This window comes from Phocoena sinus, chromosome 5 (genome assembly GCF_008692025.1).
Source record: "Phocoena sinus isolate mPhoSin1 chromosome 5, mPhoSin1.pri, whole genome shotgun sequence".
NCBI lineage: Eukaryota > Metazoa > Chordata > Mammalia > Artiodactyla > Phocoenidae > Phocoena > Phocoena sinus.
Genome location: NC_045767.1, coordinates 139,374,211 through 139,397,896, shown reverse-complemented (window position 1 = coordinate 139,397,896; position 23,686 = coordinate 139,374,211). Strand labels below are relative to the sequence as shown.

Genomic DNA, 23,686 nt, shown 5'->3' with positions numbered 1-23,686 from the left:
ACCTGTTTTATCAAAGCCGGTTACCAGAACGGCGTGATTTGCTTCTCCGCTAGAGCAATGATGCTGTATGATGCCTCCCAGATAATCTTGCCAGCTCACGGCATCTACTACCACTATCAGAGGGCCCAAGGTAAACAGTGCTTTTGCCATTTCGTCTTCTTGGTCACTACCAAAAGAGGAAATGTTTGGTTAAGAAGTTTAGTTTTTCAGGTAAAAATACTTTATAAAAGTGATCTATTTAGGGCTTCCCTGGTGGCGCAGTGGTTGAGAGTCCGCCTGCCGATGCAGGGGACACGGGTTCGTGCCCCGGTCTGGGAGGATCCCACATGCCGCGGAGCGGCTGGGCCCGTGAGCCATGGCCGCTGAGCCTGCGCGTCCGGAGCCTGTCCTCCGCAACGGGAGAGGCCACAACAGTGAGAGGCCCGCGTAACGCATAAAAAAAAAAAAAAAAAAAAAAAAGTGATCTATTTAATCTGTATATGGGTAGGAGTAGGTTTGGTTGCAATTATCAAGCCCTAATCGATGGAGGCTAAAAGAAGTCTGGAAGACTGGCCATCCAGGAGGGCTGTGGGACACCAGGCTCCGGACGCGCAGGCTCAGCGGCCATGGCTCACGGGCCCAGCCGCTCCGCGGCACGTGGGATCCTCCCGGACCGGGGCACGAACCCGTGTCCCCTGCATCGGCAGGCAGACTCTCAACCACTGCGCCACCAGGGAAGCCCGCCTCCACCTTTTATTTTTTCCATTTTATTTATTTTTTTTGCTGCACCGCGTGGCCCACGGAATCTTCCTGGACCAGGGATCGAACCTGTGCCCCCTGCAGTGGAAGCGGAGTCCTAACCGCTGGACTGCCAGGGGAGTCCCGCCACCTTTTAAAGGTAACAAAAGCTATACAGTAAATACAGGACATCAATGACACCTTACAGGGATGGTGTGAAGAAAGGAGAAGGGTGGGGGTGGGACAGAAGCTGTTCAGAACGTGGAGGGCAATGAGCGCTGTGGGCTGATGGAAACGATTTAGTTATCATCTCTGCTCGAGGCAGGACGAGGGAGGTTTCACAGCTGTTGGAAAATAGGAACTAGGAGTTCACGCCACGGTCTAGACCAGCAGGGAAAGGCTCCATTTAGCCCCAGAACTGCGGTCACTTGTCTTTCAGAGCAGTGTGGGCTGGAAACAAGTGAAAATATGCTCCGAACAGTATCTTTATTTCCATTTTTAGCCCAATATGGAACTACTATCAAATTATCAAACCTTGTTCCATGAGCTTACTAATAATTTTACACATCAGTAAGATACAAACCGCAGTCTTCAAAGAATTCTCCTAATCTTTACTGTCATCCAGATTTGGTGATTAAGGCGAGTCTTACCTGTTACAGACCCTGGGTAAGTGTGTCGGTTTGCACCTCAACCTCCCTAGAATTCAGTGTGGTATACTGCTTCCTAGTGTTTCAGTCTCTTGTTATATGTAGTAGGCTCCTTCCCTTCTTGTTTGTTTCACCCATAAATATTTTACTTTATTTAAAAAAATTTTTATTTTATATTGGAGCGTAGTTGATACATGTTGTGTTAGTTTCAGGTGTACAGCAAAGTGATTCAGTTATTCCTATACAAGTATCCACTCTTTTTCAGATTCTTTTCCCTTTTAGGTTATTACAGAATACCGAGTAGAGTGCCCTGTGCTCTACAGTAGGTCCTTGTTGGTTTTCCATTTTATATATAGTAGTGTGTACATGTTAATCCCAAACTCCTAATTTATCCCCCTGCCACCTGTCCCCTGGTAACCATAAATTTGTTTTCTATGTCTGTGAGTGTTCCTGTTTTGTAAATAAGTTCCTTTGTATCATTTATTAGAACCCACATCTAAGTGATATCATATGATGTCTGTCCCTTTTGTTTATTTAAATAGTAATGCTCATATCCTAGTTTGACTCCTGAGATGCTTCTCCTGAGGTCTGAGGAGCAAAAATGCAGAACGCAGCCCGAGTACGAATGATCATTTTGCTTTTATGATTCAGTGTGGTTTTTTCTTTTAGATCTTTTTAGAGTCACCACAAGATTTTATGAAGTGTTTGGCTGGTAGCTGTGCCCTGGGCTGATGTTGTCTGAGACTACTCAAAAACTAAGAGAGCATGACCGTACAAATAGAGGTCGGGGAAAAAGCATGAGCTTCAGAGTTGGCCTGACATGAGCCCTAACCAGGCCCTGCGGCTCAGGTCCTCCTGTGGAAGCGGTAACATTCCAGGGCAGGGCCTTGCCCAGCGCCGGGTCACAGCAGACGGTTGGGGACCTTCCCACACCCTCCGGCCCTTACCCTGCGGTGTGGCCAGGCAGCCAGGGTCCCACTAGGAGACCCTGCAGCTCCTGTCTGAGGCCCTTCTCCCCTCAAGATCCTGGAAAGCAAGCCCATGTCCCACTGCTACCTCCGCTGCACCCTCAGCTACTGAATCCTGGGAGGTGATGTGCGCCAACTGCGGCGGGACATCGTCCCTGACACACACATCCTGCCCTGCATCCCAGAGGCCCCCAGTAGGACCGAGGGCCGAGTTACCCTCAGGACTAATTTGCGTCCCGAGGACACACGGCTCTCCCCGCTCTGTCTCACGCCCTAGTCCCCTCCGGGCGCTTCCTGGGGTCACTTCCTACAAATCTGATGTTCTCTGTCCTGTCGTAGACTCTCCCAGCTCTATTCATGGCAACTCCATCCTTTCAGTCTTTCAGGGCAAAAATCCCGGAGTTCCCTGTGATGCTCTCCTGTACGAACTCAGAAGCATCCCTCAGTATACCCTGTGGGGCTTTAGTCTCCACCAGGTCTAAGGCCATTCTTGTAACACTGCTCAGGTTATCACTGACGACCCGTCACCTCATCACTTGCCCGTCTTGTTCTCCTCTCCGTGGCGGTCACACTGGCGTCCTTACTGCTCTTTAACTATGCCAGACCCATGTCTGCCTCAGGGCCTTTGCATGTACAGTTCCTTCTGCTGGGAGCACTGTTTCCCCAGGTATCTGCAGGGTTACGTCTTCACTCAAATGTCACCTCCTCAGGGACCCTCTCCCTGGGCTCCCGTCCCGAGACTGTACACCCCTCCCATGTCTCCTCTTCACCCCACTGCTGCTTTGTTCTCTTTAAAGCTATTTCATCTAACAGACCAGGCATACTTTTATTTCTTTCATTTATTTCTTGTCTCTATCACTAAAATATAGTCCTGAGGACAGGATTTTTGTCTGTTTTGTTCACTGCCAAATCCCCAGAACCTAAAACAGGGTTCAGTAAATATATGAATAAATGAATAAATCAAAGGAAGTTCTTGCAGAGTCTAACGCAGTGAGCTTGGCGCTGTGTTCTCAGAGTTAACTGTTCGCTGTAATGTGAGGGATTTTACAAGGTCCTCTGCCTTCTAATCCAAGGGCTGGAGGAATCCTGCTTCAGGCCCCAAGCAGTCAGCTTTGCATTCTCTCCCTCTCCCTCTCTCTCTGGCTCAGATTAATGCCTATTATTCTTTTGTCGCTTCCTAACTTCCTACTCATGACAAGGGATGCCCTGAGTCCTTTCTAATGACACTCTGAAGATGCAGCTCCTTCGTGTGCAGACGCTTCCCTTAGACTCTCCAGGAGCTGACAGCTTAGAGATGCACTTGCTTGTTTAGAAAGTGCGTGAACTTCACCCTCAAGGGAGGTGGGGACCGACGTGCTCAGCGACCCTGCCCGTTTATCGTGGATTCTGTGCATCCTCCCCTCGGGGCCTGAGGCCGCCTGGTGAGAGCCCCTCCCGCAGACGGGAGCCGGGGACCCTTGGCCGTCCTTGGACGCAAGGATGCTGGCGTAGTAGGGTTCCATTTTGCTCAAGGATCCAGATTCGCCCGTGATTTCTTTCGGATCCCATGGGGAGACTCCATCTGGACCCAGAGATCCTTTTATGTTTACTAAGTAGTAGGGCAATGTCACTTTAGCTGAATTGAGTTTAATCTTTCTGTTTTCTCTGTTTCGAAACGCTGTGACAAGCTCCCTTCATATTTTTAAAAAATGAAGCCAGGCGCTGCGTGGCTCTCCTCATCCCCGAGCACCTATTTTGCACTAAATCAAATGGTCGTAATGGTTCTCTAGCCGGCTCTGAGTTTTTCATGTGTTTTTAAAGAATTTTTAAATGGTTATTTTCTCCTGAATCTGTCCAAAGTCACTGTACCCTTCCAGTCCCAACACAAGTCCTCTGCTCCGGCCTCCCCATCGCGCCTACAGGATGTGCTACGTCACCTGCTTTTCATATGCTCTGCCTACTTGCCTCTCACATGAAAACTGCACTCCATGTTTTTCTTACAGCTGATCACTTGAGAAATGCAAGGAACACAGAGTGCGTTCAAAAATGCTTCTTGGTAAGTAGACGGCTTGACATTAGCTGGAGTCTACACCGAACAATCTTTTTATTGATTCATGAGTAAGACTGAAATATGCTAAAGGTAAGTGTGAAACTTAAACTTGGTAAGAGGTGGTGAGTGTCAATTATACTTTAAACTGGATTTAAGTGTGTTAATTTAAGTGTGTTGTTTCTATTTGTAATGACGTGGGAGAAAGCAGATCATATTTAAGAAACAACGTACACAGACCTCCACGTTGATTACCAATTTTCAGTACAAAGTCCATTGTCAAACAAGAGTAGGCAGCGATGCTGTCAATCAACTTATTCATTCCAAATAATCAATAGATAATAAATTAAGATACAGAGGAAACCACAACAGAGGGAGACACTTACCGGAAGTCATAGGCAGAATAACCTTTGATTGAAAATCCAGAATGTGAGTCAGAAAAGTAACGGCACAGACCATTCTGGGCTTTAAACGGGTATTCTGAATCTCTCACCAGCTTCACCTGCATCTAAAAGAAAATGCGCACCCAAAGTTATCTCTGTCACACGGTTGTGTCAGAAATCAAATAGAACTTATTACCATGTGGCAAAATAAGGGTAGCCTGGGCCACACCTTCATCGTGTGGGTATTCTTTGAGTTATGAACATCTTAAATGAACGCTTTAGGTGTTTTATAAGGACATCCTAGGTACTTAAACTCAATGTCTTTCTTTGTCTTTGGCTCCTGAATTTCCTGTGTTCCGTTTCCCGGGACCTCCGGCGATCTGATGATAAAGTCTGGCTCTCCTTCTCCCGAGGGTACAGGCATGTACACCGCTCTCCTTCCACGGCTCTGGCTCTGGGTTGCCAAGCCTTTGAGGCTCAGGCAGGGCAGTGGTCCTGCGGTGTGCTCACAAGCATCCTTCCATCCACTTCTCTCGCTGCCATTCACTTGGCAAATGCCACACACCCGTACGGTTGTCGGGACCGAACCCTCCCTTTCGGAGAGCGGGGCTTATGTGAGCGCGGGCACACGCTCTACCCACTGCTGCCCATAACATGTACAGAGCATCAGCGTCCGGTGTGCGGTGACTCAAAACACAGCAGATGAGTAAGAGGGGGGCCCTGGAGCTTGGGGAGCGCTGTCGTGACAAGCTTTCACAACACCTCATCGCTGGCTTCACGCCACTGCTGCTGGACCTAGGACAGCGTCAGAGGGTGTTTAGTGCTGGGGAAGCCTCTGGGGGGGGAGAGACAGGGCGCAGCCCCACGCCAGCTACTGACGCGCAACGTGGGCTCAGCCCTGCGCCTACAGAGAGCACCCAATCAGCTGACCGCTAATCCCCTGTAAACCTGAACACTCGGAAATTCTACGGAAATGAATACGCTCTCAGCTTTGAGTCATGTGACACACATCTGCAAAAAAAAAAGCATCTGTTAAGTAACGTGAGGAAAAAAACATAAATATTTTTCTGAACACCGATTGCAGGTAAGATTTTTCATACTTTGGTTTCTCTATTGACGGCTGACCTGCCCAGAAGCAATTCTTTTTTTTTTTTTTTGGCTTAAAAAACTGAAATTGATTTTCACATGGTTCTGGACACTGGAAGTCCAAGGTCAAGGTGCTGGCGGGGTTAGCGTCTGAGGAGAGCTCTCTCCTTGCGCTGCAGACGGCCATCTTCTCACCGTGTCCTCACAGGGCAGACAGAGCTCCTGTCCTCTTCCGATAAGGTCACAGTCCGATCGGGTTAGGGTCCAACCTTATGGCCTCATTTAACCTCCAGAGCCTCCTAAAGACTCTATTTCCGGATATGGTCACACTGGGAAGTCTTCTGATTAATTCAAGCTCTGGTTAGCTACATTGCCGACCTTGAAAACATTATTCAGTAAATGAGAGTAGACTGTCTGTGAATTCTGAATGTGCATTAAACAAGCAGGTTAAAAGGCTGTGGACCTAGTCACCTTATTGAGCCAGTTCAAAGCGTTGAGCGGGGACCCTCCGTTGCAGCCGTAGTTGCTGTATGAACAGTCTATGACCTGCTGGACACTCAGTGCCTCCAGAGGCTGCCCTTTTATGGCGCACGCGGACTCCACTGCTCCTACCACGGTGAAGGCCCAGCATCCGCCGCACTGCCAGGGACAGAAACAGGGCAGTACTTACTATCAAATAACGTGCAAATCAAGCCTGCCAACATCTCTGATATCTCAGATGATCAAATCAAGTGAGCACAGTCTGGAGGCCCACAGAATACAAACGCTGATCCCGTCGACTTTCTAGTTGAAAAAAGGAAACGAAACCCAAAATTCTCTTGTAAGCATCAAAATCCAGTTACTCATTAAAGGTAAATTAGTAGTATCACTATTGCAGGTTAGACGATGCAAAATAAAAGTGAATTTTAGAGACTGGGAACACACTTGAACTGATGGTCTTTTTCAAAAACGAGTCTGCACAGACAGAGAGCAGACTTGTGGCTGCCAAGGTGGAGGGGATGGGGGAGGGAAGGATTGGGAGTTTGGGATTAGCAGACGCAAACTAGTATGTATAGGATGGATAAACAACAAGGTCCTCCTGTACAGCACAGGGAACTATATTCAACATCCTGTGATAAACCATAATGGAAAAGCATATGAAAAAGAATATACATATATATGTATAAGTAAGTTATTTTGCTGTACAGCAGAAATTAACATTGTAAATCAACTATACTTCAGTAAAATACATTAAAAAAAAAATAAAAATTCGAGCCAGTTCACTGAACAGGTGGCTTGCCTCTAAGGTGCGTACCAACGCCCAGCCCGTTCTTCCATCCCTCTGCTCGGCCACCCCGCCGCCGCCCCGCCCCCCCCCACCCCCACCCCCACCTCACACCCCCCCCCCCCACCCCACCCCCTGCTAGAAGGCAGGGATGAGGTGAGCAGGGGTGAGGATGCACGTGCCTACGTTGGTCCCTTTCACAGACGGACTCAGGAACTGGGTGAATGACTCTTCAGCCCATCACAGTTATGAACACCGGAAACGTCCCAATGATGGAGACCTCTACTGCTCGTTCCTCATTGAGATACTGGCTGACGATCTCCCTGAGTCTGGGTCTCTTACCTTCCCCTCACTGGACAAACTAGAGCAAAAGAATTAAAGGGCTGGTCCTACAAGAAAGGGAGGAGGTGGAAGGAAAGGATCAAGAATTTCATACAAGGAAGAACGGCAAGAAAGGCAGAGAGTGGGATTTGAAACTGGGCGGAACTGTCTTAGTCCCAGGACCAGGTACTGCAGGCGAAGAAAGGACACGCAGCTGGTGGTGTTTGTGGAGGGAAGCTCTGAGCGATGTAATGGCCTCAAAGTGGCCTTATTTACACCTCTAGCTTCAGTGCCTGGGGCAGGGTACCGCATTCACTAGGGGACATTCCAGCAGGGTGCCCACCCCTTGAGAACTGTAAATGCAGGTCACCTTAGGTTACCCACCTACCACTGCCCCAGGGGGACAGTCCCTGCTCCAAAACATCTTTCCTTTAGTAAGAAGATTCCTAATTAAAAGTTCGCCTTGAATACAATGTAAGCACACCCTGGATGGACTGGGTTTCAGACTACATCACCCTTCATTACGAATCCAAAAATAAAGCAGATGATTTGGTGGTAAAATGTAACCCACAACAATAAATACAGAATCTGAGGAAGCAAAAAGGATCATCTTAACTAGACGGTGACCAGGGAACTGGTGGGTCCAAAGCGTCGGTCTTAGGAGAGGAGACTGAGTGACCCATTGAGGTTTCTACTGCAGACAAACTGGGGCCACATCCCTGGGGTTAGGGACCAACTTTCCCAGGTCAGTGGACATCCTCGTGCCCAGCGGGGGTGCGGGGCAAGCGCATCTGCCCTCCGTCTGCTTGGAGAGATGGCTCGCCTCGTGATTGAGCACGCCTACCCACATCTGGGGTCCCGCTTTCCCTCTGATTCCAGGCGGTCTTCACAGGCACACTCAGGACTTCTGCAAGGTAAATGGCTGCATTTTTAAAATGTGTTTTTATTGAGTAGAGTCGATTTACAATGATGTGTTAATTTCGGCTGTGCAGCAAATGACTCACTTATACATATGTATACTTTTTCATTTTCTTTTCCGTGATGGTTTATCACAGGACACTGAATATAGTTCCCTGTGCTCTACAGTAGGACCTCGTCGTTTATCCACTCTATATATGTACTAGTCTGCATCTGCTGACCCCAAACTCCCACTCCATCCCTCCCCCAGCCCCTCCAGCTTGGCAACCACCAGTCTGTTCTCTACGTCTGTGAGTCTGTTTCTGTTTCATAGATAAGCTCATTTGTGCCATATTTTAGATTCCACATGTAAGTGATATCGCAGGGTGGTAAATGGTTGCATTTACTGCAGAACTCACACACTTCTTTATCATTTAACACATGTAAAACCGCACTGCCACTTGTGCTACTTCCCTGTCTTTTTTTAGTGTGCCACGAAGTTTTTAGCGCTGAGTCCTAACCTCATTTCTTCTACACTCCCTCTCATTTTCACTGCCTGATTTTGCAGAGTTGGTGATTTCTAGGAACGTCTATGTCACATTCCAGCAGAACTGACTGCACTTTTAAGGATCACAGGTACAAAGTGTGTGATCCTGTAGGGGTGGGGATGGAGGTAGGGTTTCTGAGGGAGTTCAGGGGATAAACCCAAGAGGCCAGGGCACATGGGGGGCCAGTGCCTGATGTCACGTCGTTTCCCTTTTTTTTTTTTTTTTTTTTTTTGCGGTACGCGGGCCTCTCACTGTTGTGGCCTCTCCCGTTGCGGAGCACAGGCTCCGGACGCGCAGGCTCAGCGGCCATGGCTCACGGACCCAGCCGCTCTGCGGCATGTGGGATCTTCCCGGACTGGGGCACGAACCCGTGTTCCCTGCACTGGCAGGTGGACTCTCAACCACTGTGCCACCAGGGAAGCCCACGTCGTTTCCCTTTTGAACGGCTCAAGCGACAGTGGTCAAGTTCACCTCCTCCAGCCTTCCACCCGCTGTTCTGCAGAGGCCTGGGGACCGTGATAAGGGGGCTAGGCAGCCAGGGAGGGGCGCCCACAGAGCTCACCTCCAGAGTGAGAGCCCGGCCTGACATCCGTCTCCCCTACCAGGGGTTCTCCTGGCCTTGCCATTTTTTGATGATTGGGGTGTCCTTCCACCTACAGCAGTGATGGCTCCTTTACAAGTTTGATCGAACTTGACCTCAAGAGTGACTCAGACACTGATCAAAAGGGAAAAGAAAACAAACGTACTGTCTGCTGGTTCCTCACTGGGGTGACGACGTGCTTGTCCGTCCAGTCAAATCTTAACGGCAAAGACACGTTGGAGATGGATGTGTGCGTGTCCGCCAGAAACCGGGGAAAACTGGAAGGTCTGCTTCGTAAATAAATAGCTGAGGATACACATGAGAAGAAAAGGCAACCCACATTATATTATAGGGATTCCTTTTGGAGGGACGTTTCAACAGAAACAGTGGAGTTTCTGATAAAGTCTGCCTTTTGTGCCTTTCCATACATGAAATGGATTAGCCGAAAGCTACAAAGATGAGAATCCCTCCAATAGGGCCAGGGCTGTCACATAAAATGACGTGTTTGATAGAAGCAGGTCAAAAAAAGATGAGTATAATTGACATCATTTGTTTGATCACAACCCATGGAACCATGGGTGTCTTGAATAGAAACAGCACAGAAAACTGGAGGAGAGATGAGGTATTAGCCCTCAGAGCCACGTGGAAATGTCTATATTTACGGTATTTAGTTCTTAAGCAATAATTAGAAGAGAGTGAACATGGATTTATTTTTCTAACTGTCAGCACCAGGTACGTGCTTGACACTTATTAAGCATTTAATAAATATTAAGTATTACTCGATTTACTAGCTTCACAATTGAACAATTCTCAAAAGTTAAGGAAACAAGTTAAAGCCGGGAAACTAATCAACTAGTAGCCCCATCGCACCGTACCTTTAAACTCTTCAGGGAACAAATAAGAAAACTGATTTATTCCATAGACGGCAGTGGAGTTTTCACCAGGAAATACAGAATTTAAGTATCGATGTCTATTAAGACTTTCCTAAAAGGAAAAAAAACCACACTCATTTGTATCACCCATGTTAACTTTCCAGAGCAAGCTGCATATAACTTACTTGGAGATAGCTTTCAGATGCAAAAATTAAAGTGTGATTTATTTCCTGCAGATCACGACAGAAGGTCATCTAAGATAATCAGATTAGTTTTATAAATGTTTTGTATTAAAATATTATCTGATTTCAGGAGTAATTTTTGAAGCTGGGAAAGGAATGTCCCAGGAATTATAAATGGATAACCATTTATAATTCCTCTTTACTAAGCATGTTGAAAGCACTAAATATATGGTTATTTAATATAGTGGAAAAATAAAATAAATTGCAAATAAACACTAGACACTAGTGGGAATTGTTGCCAAAGAGCATTCATGTGATCCAAGAGCTATGGATCTGGGAAGACTGTTTTCTTTATCTCCGTATTTCCCAGCACAACTCATGAAGCACGGAAAAAGGAGTAAGTAACTAATGAATCAATAAATCTGATTCTCCTTGAGGCTTTATAGAGGTCTCTGTTTCATTTTGGGTAAAAAGGCTTTGGGAAAGAGATGCAATCCTGGAACTGTCCCAGGAAGATCGCCTGGCTTGTCTTTCCAAAGGGAAAATCGGACCATTGTTGACAGATTCCTCAGCTTTGAGTTTTGTGATAATAATCTTAGGCTTGTCTTTTGTATGAACATGCCTCCATTTCCTACTTCTAACCAGCTGTGTGGGATAAACAGAACTTCAGGAGACCCCACCATTTGGTAAGTGTCCAGCTCTAGCTATTCGGTACTTGCTTGTGCACTTACGTGTTTATTGCGTGTCTGTCCCATAAACCTATAAGCAAAATGAGGGCCAGGCTGGTCTGTCTTATCCGCTACTGTGTTTCCCTCACTGAGCACACACCTGGCACACGACAGATGCTTAATTAACGTTTGTTGTTGAATATATGCATAACTACGTTTTATATACGTCATGCCCTTGATAGAGCTAAGCTGCTTTTCTTTTACATATGTATCTTTTTCAGATTCTTTCCCATTATAGGTTATTAAAAGATATTGAGTATAGTCCTCTGTGCTATACAGTAGGTCCTTGTTGGTTCTCTATTTTATACCCAGTAGTGTGTATAGGTTTATCCCAAACTCCTAATTTATCCCTTGCACCCCTTTCCTCTCTGGTAGCCATAGTTTGTTCTGTCTGTGGGCCTGTTTCTGTTTTGTAAGTAAGTTCATTTGCATCATTTTTTTAGATTCCACATACAAGCGACATCACGCGGTATTTGTCTTTCTCTCTCTGACTTATTTCACCTAGCGTGATAATCTCTAGGCCCATCCATGTTGCTGCAAATGGCATAAGCTGTTTGTTTTCAAGCAAATTACTCCTGGGACTTATCATAATCTTATTTTTTCCTTATTGAGCATATGCCTGGAGGGACTGTTAATCAACGAAATGATCGCCAGTTACTGAGTTTTAGACATTTAAAGATAATCTTGATAATAATAAAAGCCTCTGAGTATAATTTGGAAAGGAGATGTAAAAACCTATCACCAGAACTGAAACGCAAAGCAAGTGTGAGTAGAGGCTGTGTGACAAATCTAACCAGCGACTGCAAACTGCTGAGGAGCCCAGCGGCCTCCCTCGTCCTGTAAGCATCTCCTGGCCACTGCTGCGAGCTGGAGGCACGAGAGAAGGCCTGAGAAGGTAGGACCTCTATGGATGTACGGGAAAGCCCGCTGCAGCCAGGAGGATGGGCCTCACAGACCATCCACAGGGAGCTTACCCCCTGACTCTGAACTGCCAGGACGGCAGGGAGGGAGGCCCTGCTGCTCACAGGCTGCACCCAGGCCATGACCAAACACTCGGCCGGCCTACTGGGGAAGGGCCTCCCCTGAAGACTGGTTTGGGATTTGTGTGTCCCCATGGCCTCCTACCCTCCCGTGGCCTGCGGGGCGTCTAGGGTACCCTGCCCTCACCCCTTCTCTCAGCTCAGAGATGCTGCAGACACTCTCCCTGACCCTCCCCGACGTCCTCTCTCAGTCCTGACTCCTGGGATAGAGAAAAGAAAGAAAGAGAAGACACACAAATCACCAGTATCAGGAAGGAAACAAGGGCCGCTACAGACGCTTCAGGCACTTGACCACTTGAGGCCAATAAGTTTGACAACCTATGTGAAACGGACAAACTCTTTGGAAGACTCACATTACCAACTCTGGATACAAGAGAAACAGAAAACTTGAACAGCTTTTTATCAAGTAAAGGCATTGAATTCCTAACTGAAAATGACTCCGCAAAGAAAACTCCAGGCCGAGATGGCTTCATTGGTGAATTCTATACAATTAAAAAAGAAATACCAATAGCAACTGCGCGCACATTCTTTGAGAAAACAAAGGCGAAGGGAACTCTTCGCAACTGATTTTATAAGGCCAGTATAACCCTGACCCCAAACCAGACAAAAACATCTCAAAGAAAGAGAAATACACACCAACAGCCCTCATGACTACAGATGTAAAATCCTTAAGAAAATATTAGCAAATCAAAGCCAACAATTTATAAGAAAGACAATACATCATGATCAAGTGAGGGCCATTAAAAAAGACTATGTTGGTTTAACATCTGAAAATCAGTCAACATAATACACCATATTAATGGAATGAAAGAGGAAGGAAAACTATATGGTATTTTCAATAGACGCAGAAAAAGCACTTAACGATTCATAATCCTTTCACGATAGAAACTCTCAGCAGTGAATGAAAAGAAACTTCTTCAACCTGATGGAAAGAATCTATGAAGTGCCTGTTTCAATCAGAGGCCAACTTCGAACAGAATCCATTTGTGTCTTATTTCCTACTGAATTAGTCAGAAAACCTAGACTATCTTGTTATACATGGTAGATGTTAAAATACTGGATAAATGGATGGACAGATGAATGACTGACTGAATCAGTTCTGACCCAAGATTTCAAGTTTCTGGTATATTTTCATTTTGGCAGCGTATGCGTGAAGCTAGAGCCATTAGAAGTTGCCACCCGAACCACAGTGTCTTACATCAATTTCACCTCTTAATGTTTCTGGTAGATAGAAATTGCGGATTAAAGCATTCTGGATAAAGTTTATTTGGAGGAAATAATCCAGATCTTCGGGGGCTGTTTACAGCAAACATCTGTGGTTCATTCATTAGGATCATTCATTGTAAAATGACCTTCTATTTATACGTAAACAAACATGCCTCAAAGTACACATAATTTTATTTTTTAAAAACAGAGCATATAATCATCAAGGCAAGAATTTTTAAGGTGGAGCTTCTGAAATTTTAAGCAAAATCACACGTGCATTGGCATACAAATACTTTTATGAGGTGAGAACATACAACTTTTATTGGTTCCCTTATTGGGTCTGTGGTCTCCCACAGGGGTCAGAAGACCAGCTGCTCTGTGGTCAGACAGGGAGCCTCAGCAAATGTCAGTCCACACCTGGGCTGTAGCACAAAGAACAGGCTGAACCCGACGGCAGGGGCTTCCTGAGCACCAGAAGCTTCTAAGGAGTGAAAGGGCAGAGGAGCGGCTGCTGTCCCCCACTTCTCCAGTCACTTATCCTATGAGGCATCCCATAATCACCCCAGGAGGAGCCTGGTCTTCACCCAACAATAACCAAGTGTGTACAAGTATCACAGGTGCCACCTGACTTCCGCTCAAGGAATACTCCCGGGGAACTTAGGAAACCCTGTAAGGCAGGGATAACAAAACCTTTCACCATGAACCCATGATGGTGAAAAACATTACTAATCAATCAGATCCTTTCTCTAACTGCGTCAGCAGTTCCCTGAACACCTTTCCACTGTGTTTTGGGCAGCCACTAGTCAGTCATCAATGCATCTGCAAACAAGAGGACACCTCTTTGCTCTCCCTAAATAAGATACCAAGATCCAAAGACTACAGCTCCTGGTTCAACATTTGTCCACTTTTCACCCTAAAACCTCTCCATTCTCTCTTAGCACAACACAGAGCACTTTATAACTCTATTTTAATTTTTAAACTTTTTTTTTCGTTTTAAGTTGATTATGGAGCCAGGGAATTTTCTAGGATCTGTACATAATTTACCCCGATGGGTAAATAGAGAATCTCAACTTAACCAATTCCTAATTAGACATAATTTTATTTTAATTTTTATTTTTTTGCAGTACGCAGACCTCTCACTGTTGTGGCCTCTCCCGTTGCGGAGCACAGGCTCCGGATGCGCAGGCTCAGCGGCCATGGCTCACGGGCCCAGCCGCTCCGCAGCATGTGGGATCCTCCCGGACCGGGGCACGAACCCGTGTCCCCTGCATCGGCAGGTGGACTCTCAACCGCTGCGCCACCAGGGAAGCCCTGACATAATCTTAAAGAGATAAAGCTTTGCACAGTTATACTGAGTGTCAGTTACAACACATTTTAATCCATCTTGCCAGGCCAGAGAGGTGCTTCCCAATGCTTGTGGGTACCTGGCAAGCAAGGCCCTTTCTATCTGCTCACGTCCAGCTCTGCCCCAGGTCCAAACAGCTGTTTAGGTTCAAACACAGTTTCCAGGAAGTGTGGACAGAAGCCCTCGTTGCTCTCCTTTCCGGGACCCCATCTCAAGAACTAAACTCCCACTGGGAGCAATTGCTTTGAACATCTTTCAGGCTTTCTCAGCTCAAGGTTTTTAAACTTACCGAGAATCTTCCTCACTCTGCCCTTGTCTGTTTACAACTGTCTATCTCCTGGCATGCACCCTTGCAGAACCCGAGACAGCATCTCCTGGGTATGGCCTCTAGTATGAGTAACTATACAATATGAGTGAATACATATATATTTATAAATTATATAAGTAACATAGGTTCAAAATACATATTCATTACTCTGGCCTCCTTGTGACTTCAATTCTCAATTTTTTTATTTTTGAGAAGTATGGCAGTGCTTTTATTTCTTCAGTCAATGAATACATTAGCGGTATGGGTGGGATTGATTTTTTTTCCCCTAAGGTGTTAGTTCACCACCATATGCCTCCAAGCTCAGGGCAGGAATGGAATACAGGACAAAAACTTTGATCTTAAGCAATTATACCGGTGCTTCTGGTTTTGAAAGCTAGAGAAATAAATTGGTGATAAAAATACACATCTTGGTTTGGGCAAAAAACAAGAATGCACAGAATCAGGCAAGGCTGGCACTTCCTAAACACTGGAGGTCCAGGGAGATGAGAACGAGAAGTAGAAGAGAGCACCACTACAGAATCCCATGGAAAGCTCAAGAAAATACCAGGAAAATAAGAAATGCAATTCCACTAAGCAGCAGGATTACTGATTTCATACTTGCTTTTGATTAAGAAAGAAGGAATTTTCTTTGATAACTTAAAAAATGATAATGACCTCTCATGACCACACACTTTCCCTGTGTCCCCAGCCCACAGCTCCCAGTATTGGATACATATTGAATAGAACACAGTGAGGTCAACTCTAAATCATTACCTCTTGCAGCTTGCTTGGTTTCAGGAAAAACCTTATTTTTACTGAGCTAACTGGTGTGTTCCTGAGTTTGAATGCTGGCGTGCATCTGAGATTACCGAGCCTTTTCAAAATAATCTGAAAAGGAAATGAAATGCTTCCCCCTTCTCTAAATCGGTCTCCACCAAGTCAGCGGAACTTGCAGGGTGTGCGCTAGTCCAAGGGGCCCGCGTTCAGTTAAATCATAAACCGGCAGGATTCCCTGAGCTTGCTTAAGGCTGGCTCTGTGCGGATAAAATTCCGACTTCAGAAGGAGGTGGCCAGTGCCCTCTCCGGAAGATGGGCAGGTTTCTCCGCCTACTTCTGGTTCCCATCCTTGAAATGCAGTTTGGGAAGGCGGCGAGGACGCCCGGGGGCTCCAAAAGGGGGTGCGCCTTCCAATCAGGACCACCTTGGACGTAGCCAGTGGTCACCCGCAGCTGCACATCTTTCTTGGAGGACCCCTCTGTGGGTCAGCACGGCTCGCGCGCGTCACGCCAGCTCTGGAACGCAGGCGCGTCACCGGACTGTGCGCAGGCGACCCCGGGGGTGGCGCTCCGGTGGCCCCTCTGTCCCGGGACAGGAAGCCCAGGGGAACGCGAGGGTGCGCTCAGGTCCCCCTCCCCCGTCCCCGGGACAGGAAGCACAGGGGACCCCGGGAGTGAGCTCAGGTCCCCCTCCCCCTCCCCGGGACAGGAAGCCCAGGGGACCCGGGGGTGCGCTCAGGTCCCCCTCCCCCTTCCGGGACAGGCAGGCGGGAAGGGCCCCGGGGAGCGCGGTACCCGGAAGGCGGCGGGCGGGTTGCGGCCGCTCGGCGGGGCCGGGGCGGCGCCGGAACAGCAGCAGCAGCAGAGCAGCCAGAGGCGCCGCAGCTCCATCGCGCGCGCTCCCTCTTCCGGTCGCGGGCTCCCGCAGCCGGCAGGTACGGAGATTGGGGGCCGCGGGCGGGGCGCGGGGCTGAGACGGTTACGCCCCTTCTTCCCCGCCGCCCGGAAGTGGGTGTCCGGCGGCCGCGAAGCGCGGCTTCGCGCCGCGCTCGGCGGAGCGCTCGCCCGGGACCCCGTGTTCCGGTGTCGCCCCGCGCCTGCTAGAAGAGAGCCTGAGGGTGGGCTTCGCACGGGAGCGACAGTACGCGCTGTCGCGTGACCGCACTTGCTGCCTCAAGCCCCTTCTGCCTCCTCCTTCTGTCTCGGATGGAAAGATGCGGGCAGCCGCGGAGTTTAATTTCACCTTCATCCTGTTTCTTCTGTGATGGGCTCTGCCATTGGGAACCTGATTCCGAAATAATGTCTGCGAATTTGCACGGAGACATTCATTCAGCAGATGTTTATGAAATACATATCAAAACGTACAGTTGTGAAAATAGTACGCAATGTTTCGGTTTATTACATTATGGCCGTTTCAAACTTTGGAAGCCAGTTTCTTCATTTGCACAGAAAGAAACGTAGCGTTTAATTCTTAAGTTTGTGGTCAAATTGTGTGTGTGTGTGTGTTATTTTAGACTGTTTTAATTCCTTTTTACAAGCCAGGTGCATTTTGTAGTTTCGGCTCATTTTGTAGTTCAGAAGAGTGGGGCTCCCCAGATGGTCCCCAAACTCCCCTCCCTGCAAGCGGCAAACCCAGCCTGCGGCCACTTCCTGAAACCTGTGTCCCGGAACCACCAGGGTTGAGCCCACCTCTTACTCGTGGGTTTCTGGTTTTCCGTGCGGGGTGAGAACTCCAAGTAGGCACAGGGGAGAATGCTTTATCAGCATCCCTGCTAGGACCATCTTGGGGCCATGTCCTCATTCCCTAGGGCATCTCCCCGGAGGGAGCTCGCCAGGTCAAAGCACAGCACGTGCGCATGTCTGTCTCTTGGGCAGTGGTGCTGCGAGGGTGTTCCGGAAGGATAGCTTTAGGTTTAATGGTACCTGGTTGAGGTTAGATTTTTGCCATCGTTAGCATATTTCTTTCCATTTCCCTCTTTGCTCTGCCAGACTCTGTTCCTTACACCATCCCTGATGCCCCAGGGCCTTTGCACAAGTGGGTCCCTCCTCACATCACTGTCACCTCCTCCTTGGGGAAGCCCTCCTGATGCTCTCAGCCTGGGACGGGCTCTGGCAACAGAAGCCCCGGAACAGGCACTCCTGTGTAGCTGCATAGTTTCTCCTTTAAATGTGAGCTTGTCTTCACTCCCAGCTGGCCCTGATGACTGGGCAGGTGGTGATGGTGCAAGAGCTCCCTGCAGGTCTCCCTGGGAGCCTGGGCTCCCCACACACTTTCCCTGTGTCCCCAGCCCATGGCTCCCAGGCCAGACCAATGACGGTGAAACCTGTGTCTTTCACTCAGCCACAGCTGAGACCACATCCTCCTGGTGCACCTCCAGGCCAGTGGGGCTTCCTGGAGGAAAGGGCCTGCAGACCTGGGAGGTTGGGCAAAGGACTTAGTAGAGGCAAGAAAAGATGAAATGTTTAGGAGGTCCTGGGGGTTGGGGAGGATGTGGCAGAGAGGAGGGGCTACAAGGGGTCAGCCTCCCACCCTCTGCCAGCCTGGGTGGGAGGGTGTCCAGTACTGAAGGACAGATGAGGCCCCCCGCACCTCGGGCCAGGCTTCTGCACCCTCAGCACTGGCGAAGGGGCTGAAGAGGCCTGGGGAGGGCAGGGGGGCTGAAAACTCAGTCTCTCTCCTCCCACCCCCGCCCTCAGCAATGACTACCTGTTCCACGAGGGGCCCCGCCAGACGCTGGCCATCAAGCAGGCGATGCGCTGGAAGTACACACCCATGGGGAGCGACGCTGCCGGTCCACAGTGGTACATGGGCCTGACCAGCTCGGATCCCCGAGAAGCCTGGAACACGCTCACTCAGGCGCTCTGGACAGCCCATACCTCGAGGCTTATGTCCACAAGCGCGGATTCCACAGCCCCCAGGAGCGCAGCATGCCCTCGGGTGAGTGCCCGGCCCCACCCGGCCGACACCAGGCCCTCCTCGAGGGGAGGGTGAGGCCTAGAGGTGCAGAGATGACCCCTGACCCCTACCCCGCAACCTACACCCAGCGGCTCCGGGAGACGACTGCCTGGTAGGCGGCATCATCCCCGCGCAGTACAGGGGCCCCTGCGCGCGGTAGGGAGCGTGCTGTGGGAAGACAGACCCATGGGGCAAGGAGTACGGTGATCCTGGGCCAGGGTACGCGACCCAGGGGCTGGGGTGAGACCGTCCAGGGCCAGGAGGCGGGGCCAGCCGGTGACCCAGGTCCTGGCCCCCCAGTGATCCACAGGCACCAATTCGCAGAGGAGCCGCTGTGGCGCACGTCTGACTACGTGCTATACCTGTCAGCGCCCAGTGCCCGCGCTACACCACCCAGAACTACCGGCAGTGGGCACAGAACCCTGCTGCCCCTCCACCGGCCAGCAGCCCCCGCCCGTCTACACGGCCAGTCGCTGATAAAGATCGTGCTGCCCGATGTGGCTCTTCGGGACCGGTGCCTCTCCCTCAAGGCGTCTGTCCACCTCTGGGGCCGGGACCTGGGGCCCTCAGGCAGCCAGGTGAAGGGAGCTCTGAACCAGGACCCTAGTTTCCAAGCTCCAGGGCAGAGTCAGACAGACGAGCTCTCCTGCCCTCGGCCCCCCTACGCCGGGCCCCAGGCCAAGGCACAGTCCTGGCCCCGGGTGGCCTGGGCACAGGGAGCCGCACTCGGGCCGCCTGCCCGGAATGCTGAACCTCACCATCGCCAGGGCCAGGGTCTGGGCCCAGCCCCTAACCCCAAGGCTGGGCTCCTGGCAGGCTCAGCAATGGCTCTGTCCTCCAGGGCTGGTGGCACCCGGGAGACCCTAGTCTGGCCGGGTCTGACACATCCGGCCCTGTGGCCAAGTTTAAATAAAGTATATCATCGCACAAAGGCACTTTGTACGTGCCTGGCACGTCTTAAGCACTCAGTATTAGCTATTTATTTTATTTTTAAGTAGCTTTTCCCCTCCTTTGGTTATTGTTGCACTGCTTTCCATCTGCTCAGCTTTGTTCGTAGTCACCCAGTTCTTCGTGCTTTCTTCTCCTTGTTTTTAATTTTTTTCAGATCATTTCACTTCATATTAACCTAATCCTAGAGAATGGACCAAAGGAGCAGAAGTAGTGTTCAAATAAGTTAACGTCCCATTCCAGCAGCATCTCAGGTTAAGGATTTTCTGGTGAAGGTGGGGGCCACTTTAAGGATGAAAGCAGCTCTTTTGCCCCTTTTTCCTATTTATACATTTCTGTCCCCCTCTAACCTTAAAAGAATAATTATAGGAATGAGGCCACTAGGCAGTTTAACCTAACTTCTGACTTACGGGCTCCTGAATGCACACCATGCCTTGCTAACCTGTTGATTTGTTTCCTAGATAAAAAGAAGGAAGAATGAAGAATTCAGCAAGTAAAGAATGGCTATCTCTCTACCCCCAAGGCCCCTTAACAATCCTGCAGGCAGATTAGGCGGAGGAGATAACATCTGAAGAAGGAGTCAGCCAGCCTGCACGCTCTCCTGCCTCCATGATTCACTGAGATTCTTCCCCCCATTTTCCCCTTTAAACACTGAACTGGCTGAGCAGAATCTTGGGCGTTGGTGTTAGGACAGGAGTCCACCTTCTCCCCAGATTGCCGCCCTTTCTGATTGAAGCACCTTTTCTTTCTATTCACACTTGCCTCTCAAATTATTGGCTTTTGAGTGGTGAGCAGCTGAACCCGAGTTTGGTAGCAAGGAGACCAGGCCACGTCCAATGTCCATTGTCTTTCAGAAGAACACAGATTTGTTTCTCCAATTTAAAGTGCACAGTGAGTGCAAATTCCTGTGCAGTAGTTCTGGAGTGGGCCCTGATTATGCTTTTCTAACCATCTCCCAGGGCTGTTGCTGCTGGTAGCAGGGGCCACACTTAGAAGGGCAAGCAGTACACCAAGCCTGCTGCTGTTTCTGCACTCCCTTCACTCAGCAGAGAAATGAAGGACGGCTGAGGTGTCTCCCTCAGAGAAAATTCATATTCCTTTCTGGTCATTGCACCTCTGCTCATTTCCTCGGACAGTGAGTACCAGTGAGTAATATTGTCCTCTCTGGCCTCAAGGCAGCTATGTGATTTGCAGCTTCCCGGGTAAACTGAGAATGGAGGCCCCCTATTCACACGCTATTAAGAATTTCAGGATGGCAACAAGTGCTGAGTCTCTGAGCACAGGGTCCTGTGTGGTTCCCCATGCCACACGCCCACACAGGCGGCTTACTAGGCCTTGCTACTCTAATCTTTTCTAAACAAGGCTTCCGGGAGTCTTTGGAATTGATGTCAAGGTCAGCCCTCTTAGACTTTTTAGAACCACCATCTGGTGTACGTCTTTCGTTCTTGCCTAGGTACGGTGAGTCATACTATTCTCTGATGGAAAATCGATACTAAAGATAATGTACACCTGTTCTGGGTATTAGGAATAAAGACATGAAAGTTTTTTCTATGCATGTATGATGAAACGATTGCTCTCGGAATGTAGGGGGTAAAGGTTTAATTTAAACAGCGAGCTCACAGGTCAATGTTCATATCAACTCCGGCTGTTCTTCTGCAACAAGCCCTCTCCTGTAAGTCACTCAAGCTAATATATATATATTGCAATATATATATATAGCAAACTTATATATATATATATATATATATATATATATATATAAGTTTGCAATGCAAACTTCTGCTAAAATATATACATATATATATATTTTTTTAGCAGAAGTTTGCATTCAGATCATAGCTATTGTTTATTGACAACCTACTGAGTCAGAACATTTAAATACAGGCAGCCACCTTACCCCAGGAAAACTGGTTCAGTAAAAAAACCATTTAAACTAAATTTATTTCCTAAGCTCACGTCAACAATTGTGTCTTGGGCACCTATTAAGTGCCAGACATTCTGGTTAATGAGGATCTGTCAGTAAGTAAGTGACTGAAGAGACAAAAATCCCCACCCTCGTGGAGCTGGCCTCCAGGGAGGAAAGATACGCACAAGTTAGTAAAAGTGTTACAAGGCAATAAAACAGGATACAGAGGGTCAGGAGTGAGTGGTGGGGCTGCAATTTTCAGTAAGGTGCTTGGGAGGAAACTCTGGGGAAGAGACATCTGAGCAGACCTGAAGCAGGTGAAGTGAGATGCTCAAGTGTCTGGGAGAGAGAAACTAAGATGGAAAGAATAGTTAGTGCCGAGGCCTTGAGGTGGGAGTGTCCAGAAGCATCGAAGACATCCATGCGGTGGAGAGGAGAGAACGCGGGGAGTGCAGAAGCAGCGCTCAGACTGTGTACTTCTCTGCAGGTTAAAGGGGAATCAAAATTATTTATTAAGTAGTTATTAGAAAGGGATTTGAAAAAGCTTTTATCTTGAAAATTGAAGGTTGCACGTTCCTGCTAATTTTTAGAATAAACACCATCAATTTCATCTATGTGGGAGGTGTAATTCTTCTCATTAAATTGGCAGAATAGCACACTGGGCTTCCTTTGCTTCTGTGTTGGTTGTTTGTTGCTACATAACAATAACCCCCAAACTTAGTAGCTTAAAGTACTAACCTTTATGATCTCACACAGTGTCTGTGGGGCAGGCATCTAGGAGCAAACTAGCTGGGTGGTTCTGGCTCAGGCTCTCTCACGGGGTTGCAGGTGTCAGTGAAAGCTGTTGCCGCCATATCAGTAAACAAAGGATGTTGCAGCCATCGAGCCATCACGTTACAGCCGCCTGGATGGTGAGCCCTGAGGGACTCAGGATGGAAACAGGATGCCCGCCATCTAGCCCTCAGCCACCTTGCAGTGATGGGGAGACTTGCCCCAGAGAGCTGAGGTGGGCATCAAAGGAACAATTGCAGTGAGCCCAGATTTTGCATCTTTCCGCACACCGAAAAGCTCTAACTTCCTTAACTTGAGATGTCTGGTTTTCTTTACTTAACAGTAATCTTTTGATGTTCCGACTACCTGGTCTTTGTAGCAAAAACTCCTCTATATCCTGGCTCCCCCCTTGCCTCTTTGAAACAGTCCCTCCGAGCCATCTGAGAGGCTGCGTCCCGGGCTTAAGTCCCCACAATGTCTGCCAAGTCACACATCATTCTCAACGTTTAGTTTGTGCCTTTTTTTCAGCTGACACAGACAAGCTGTTGAAAGCAGCTGTGGTCATCTGGAGGTCTCATGGGGTTGGGGGATTCGATTTCAAGCTCACATGGCTGTTGGCAGGGGTCCTCAGGGGTCCTCAGGCTTCTGGATGAAGGACTTTGGTCCCTACCCCCTGGGCCCCCCCAAGGGCTCCATGGGGCCTGCAAGCTATCTTCCTCAAGAGTGAGCCATTCCAGGGGTGGGGAGAACAGGCCAGGGAAGGACTGGGGTGAGGCCACAGTGTCTCCCATGACGTAACCTTGAAGTTGCACAGCACCCTTCTGCCCTGAGTTACACAGACCAAGCCTGGTCTAGGGTGGGTGGAGGGGATGACATAGGCTGTGAACACCAGGAGCTGGACCCATTGGTGCGTCTGGGAAACCAGATCCCACAGCCTCACGTCGACACTAGCAGCGCACGCGGTCATTTGTGTGTGCGTGAGAACAATCCAGCGTTTCCACTGTTTTCACAAATGCTTCTCAACCTCTGTGGTATTCAGATCATTATTTGTTATTGTTTCTATCTTGTCATAAACCTGGGTTTTCTTCAGTTTATAATCATTTTACTTTATTTTAAAATGACTTTGCTAATGCAGCATTATTCATAATAGCCAAGATACAGAAGCAACCTAAGTGTCCATCGACAGATGAATGGATAAACAAGATGTGGTAC

At 48.6% G+C, this 23,686-nt stretch overlaps 1 protein-coding gene and 1 long non-coding RNA gene across 6 annotated transcripts in view; one reads left to right on the top strand and one right to left on the bottom strand.

Moving 5' to 3' along the window:
* Positions 1 to 17,047, bottom strand: part of CTSO (cathepsin O) — a 24,956-nt gene extending 7,909 nt beyond the window's left edge. For 3 of the 5 annotated variants that reach the window (XR_004349988.1, XR_004349987.1, XM_032632643.1), the window contains exons 1-6: positions 16,689 to 16,920; positions 10,313 to 10,421; positions 9,604 to 9,743; positions 6,299 to 6,466; positions 4,745 to 4,866; positions 3 to 166 (exon numbers count right to left, since the gene is read on the bottom strand). Coding sequence is in view for 2 of the 5 variants with exons in the window: in XM_032632643.1 (XP_032488534.1) it covers positions 3 to 166; positions 4,745 to 4,866; positions 6,299 to 6,466; positions 9,604 to 9,743; positions 10,313 to 10,421; positions 16,689 to 16,784 (799 nt within the window). In the remaining 3 variants the exon portion in view is untranslated. Of the gene's footprint in view, positions 1 to 2; positions 167 to 4,744; positions 4,867 to 6,298; positions 6,467 to 9,603; positions 9,744 to 10,312; positions 10,422 to 14,598 lie in introns of all 5 variants that reach the window. The other 2 variants (XR_004349989.1, XM_032632644.1) reach the window with 2 other exon arrangements.
* Positions 16,690 to 23,686, top strand: LOC116754220. Its single transcript, XR_004349990.1, has 4 exons — positions 16,690 to 16,828; positions 18,591 to 18,831; positions 19,150 to 19,427; positions 20,259 to 23,686. It is a non-coding gene; the product is annotated as an uncharacterized LOC116754220 (long non-coding RNA).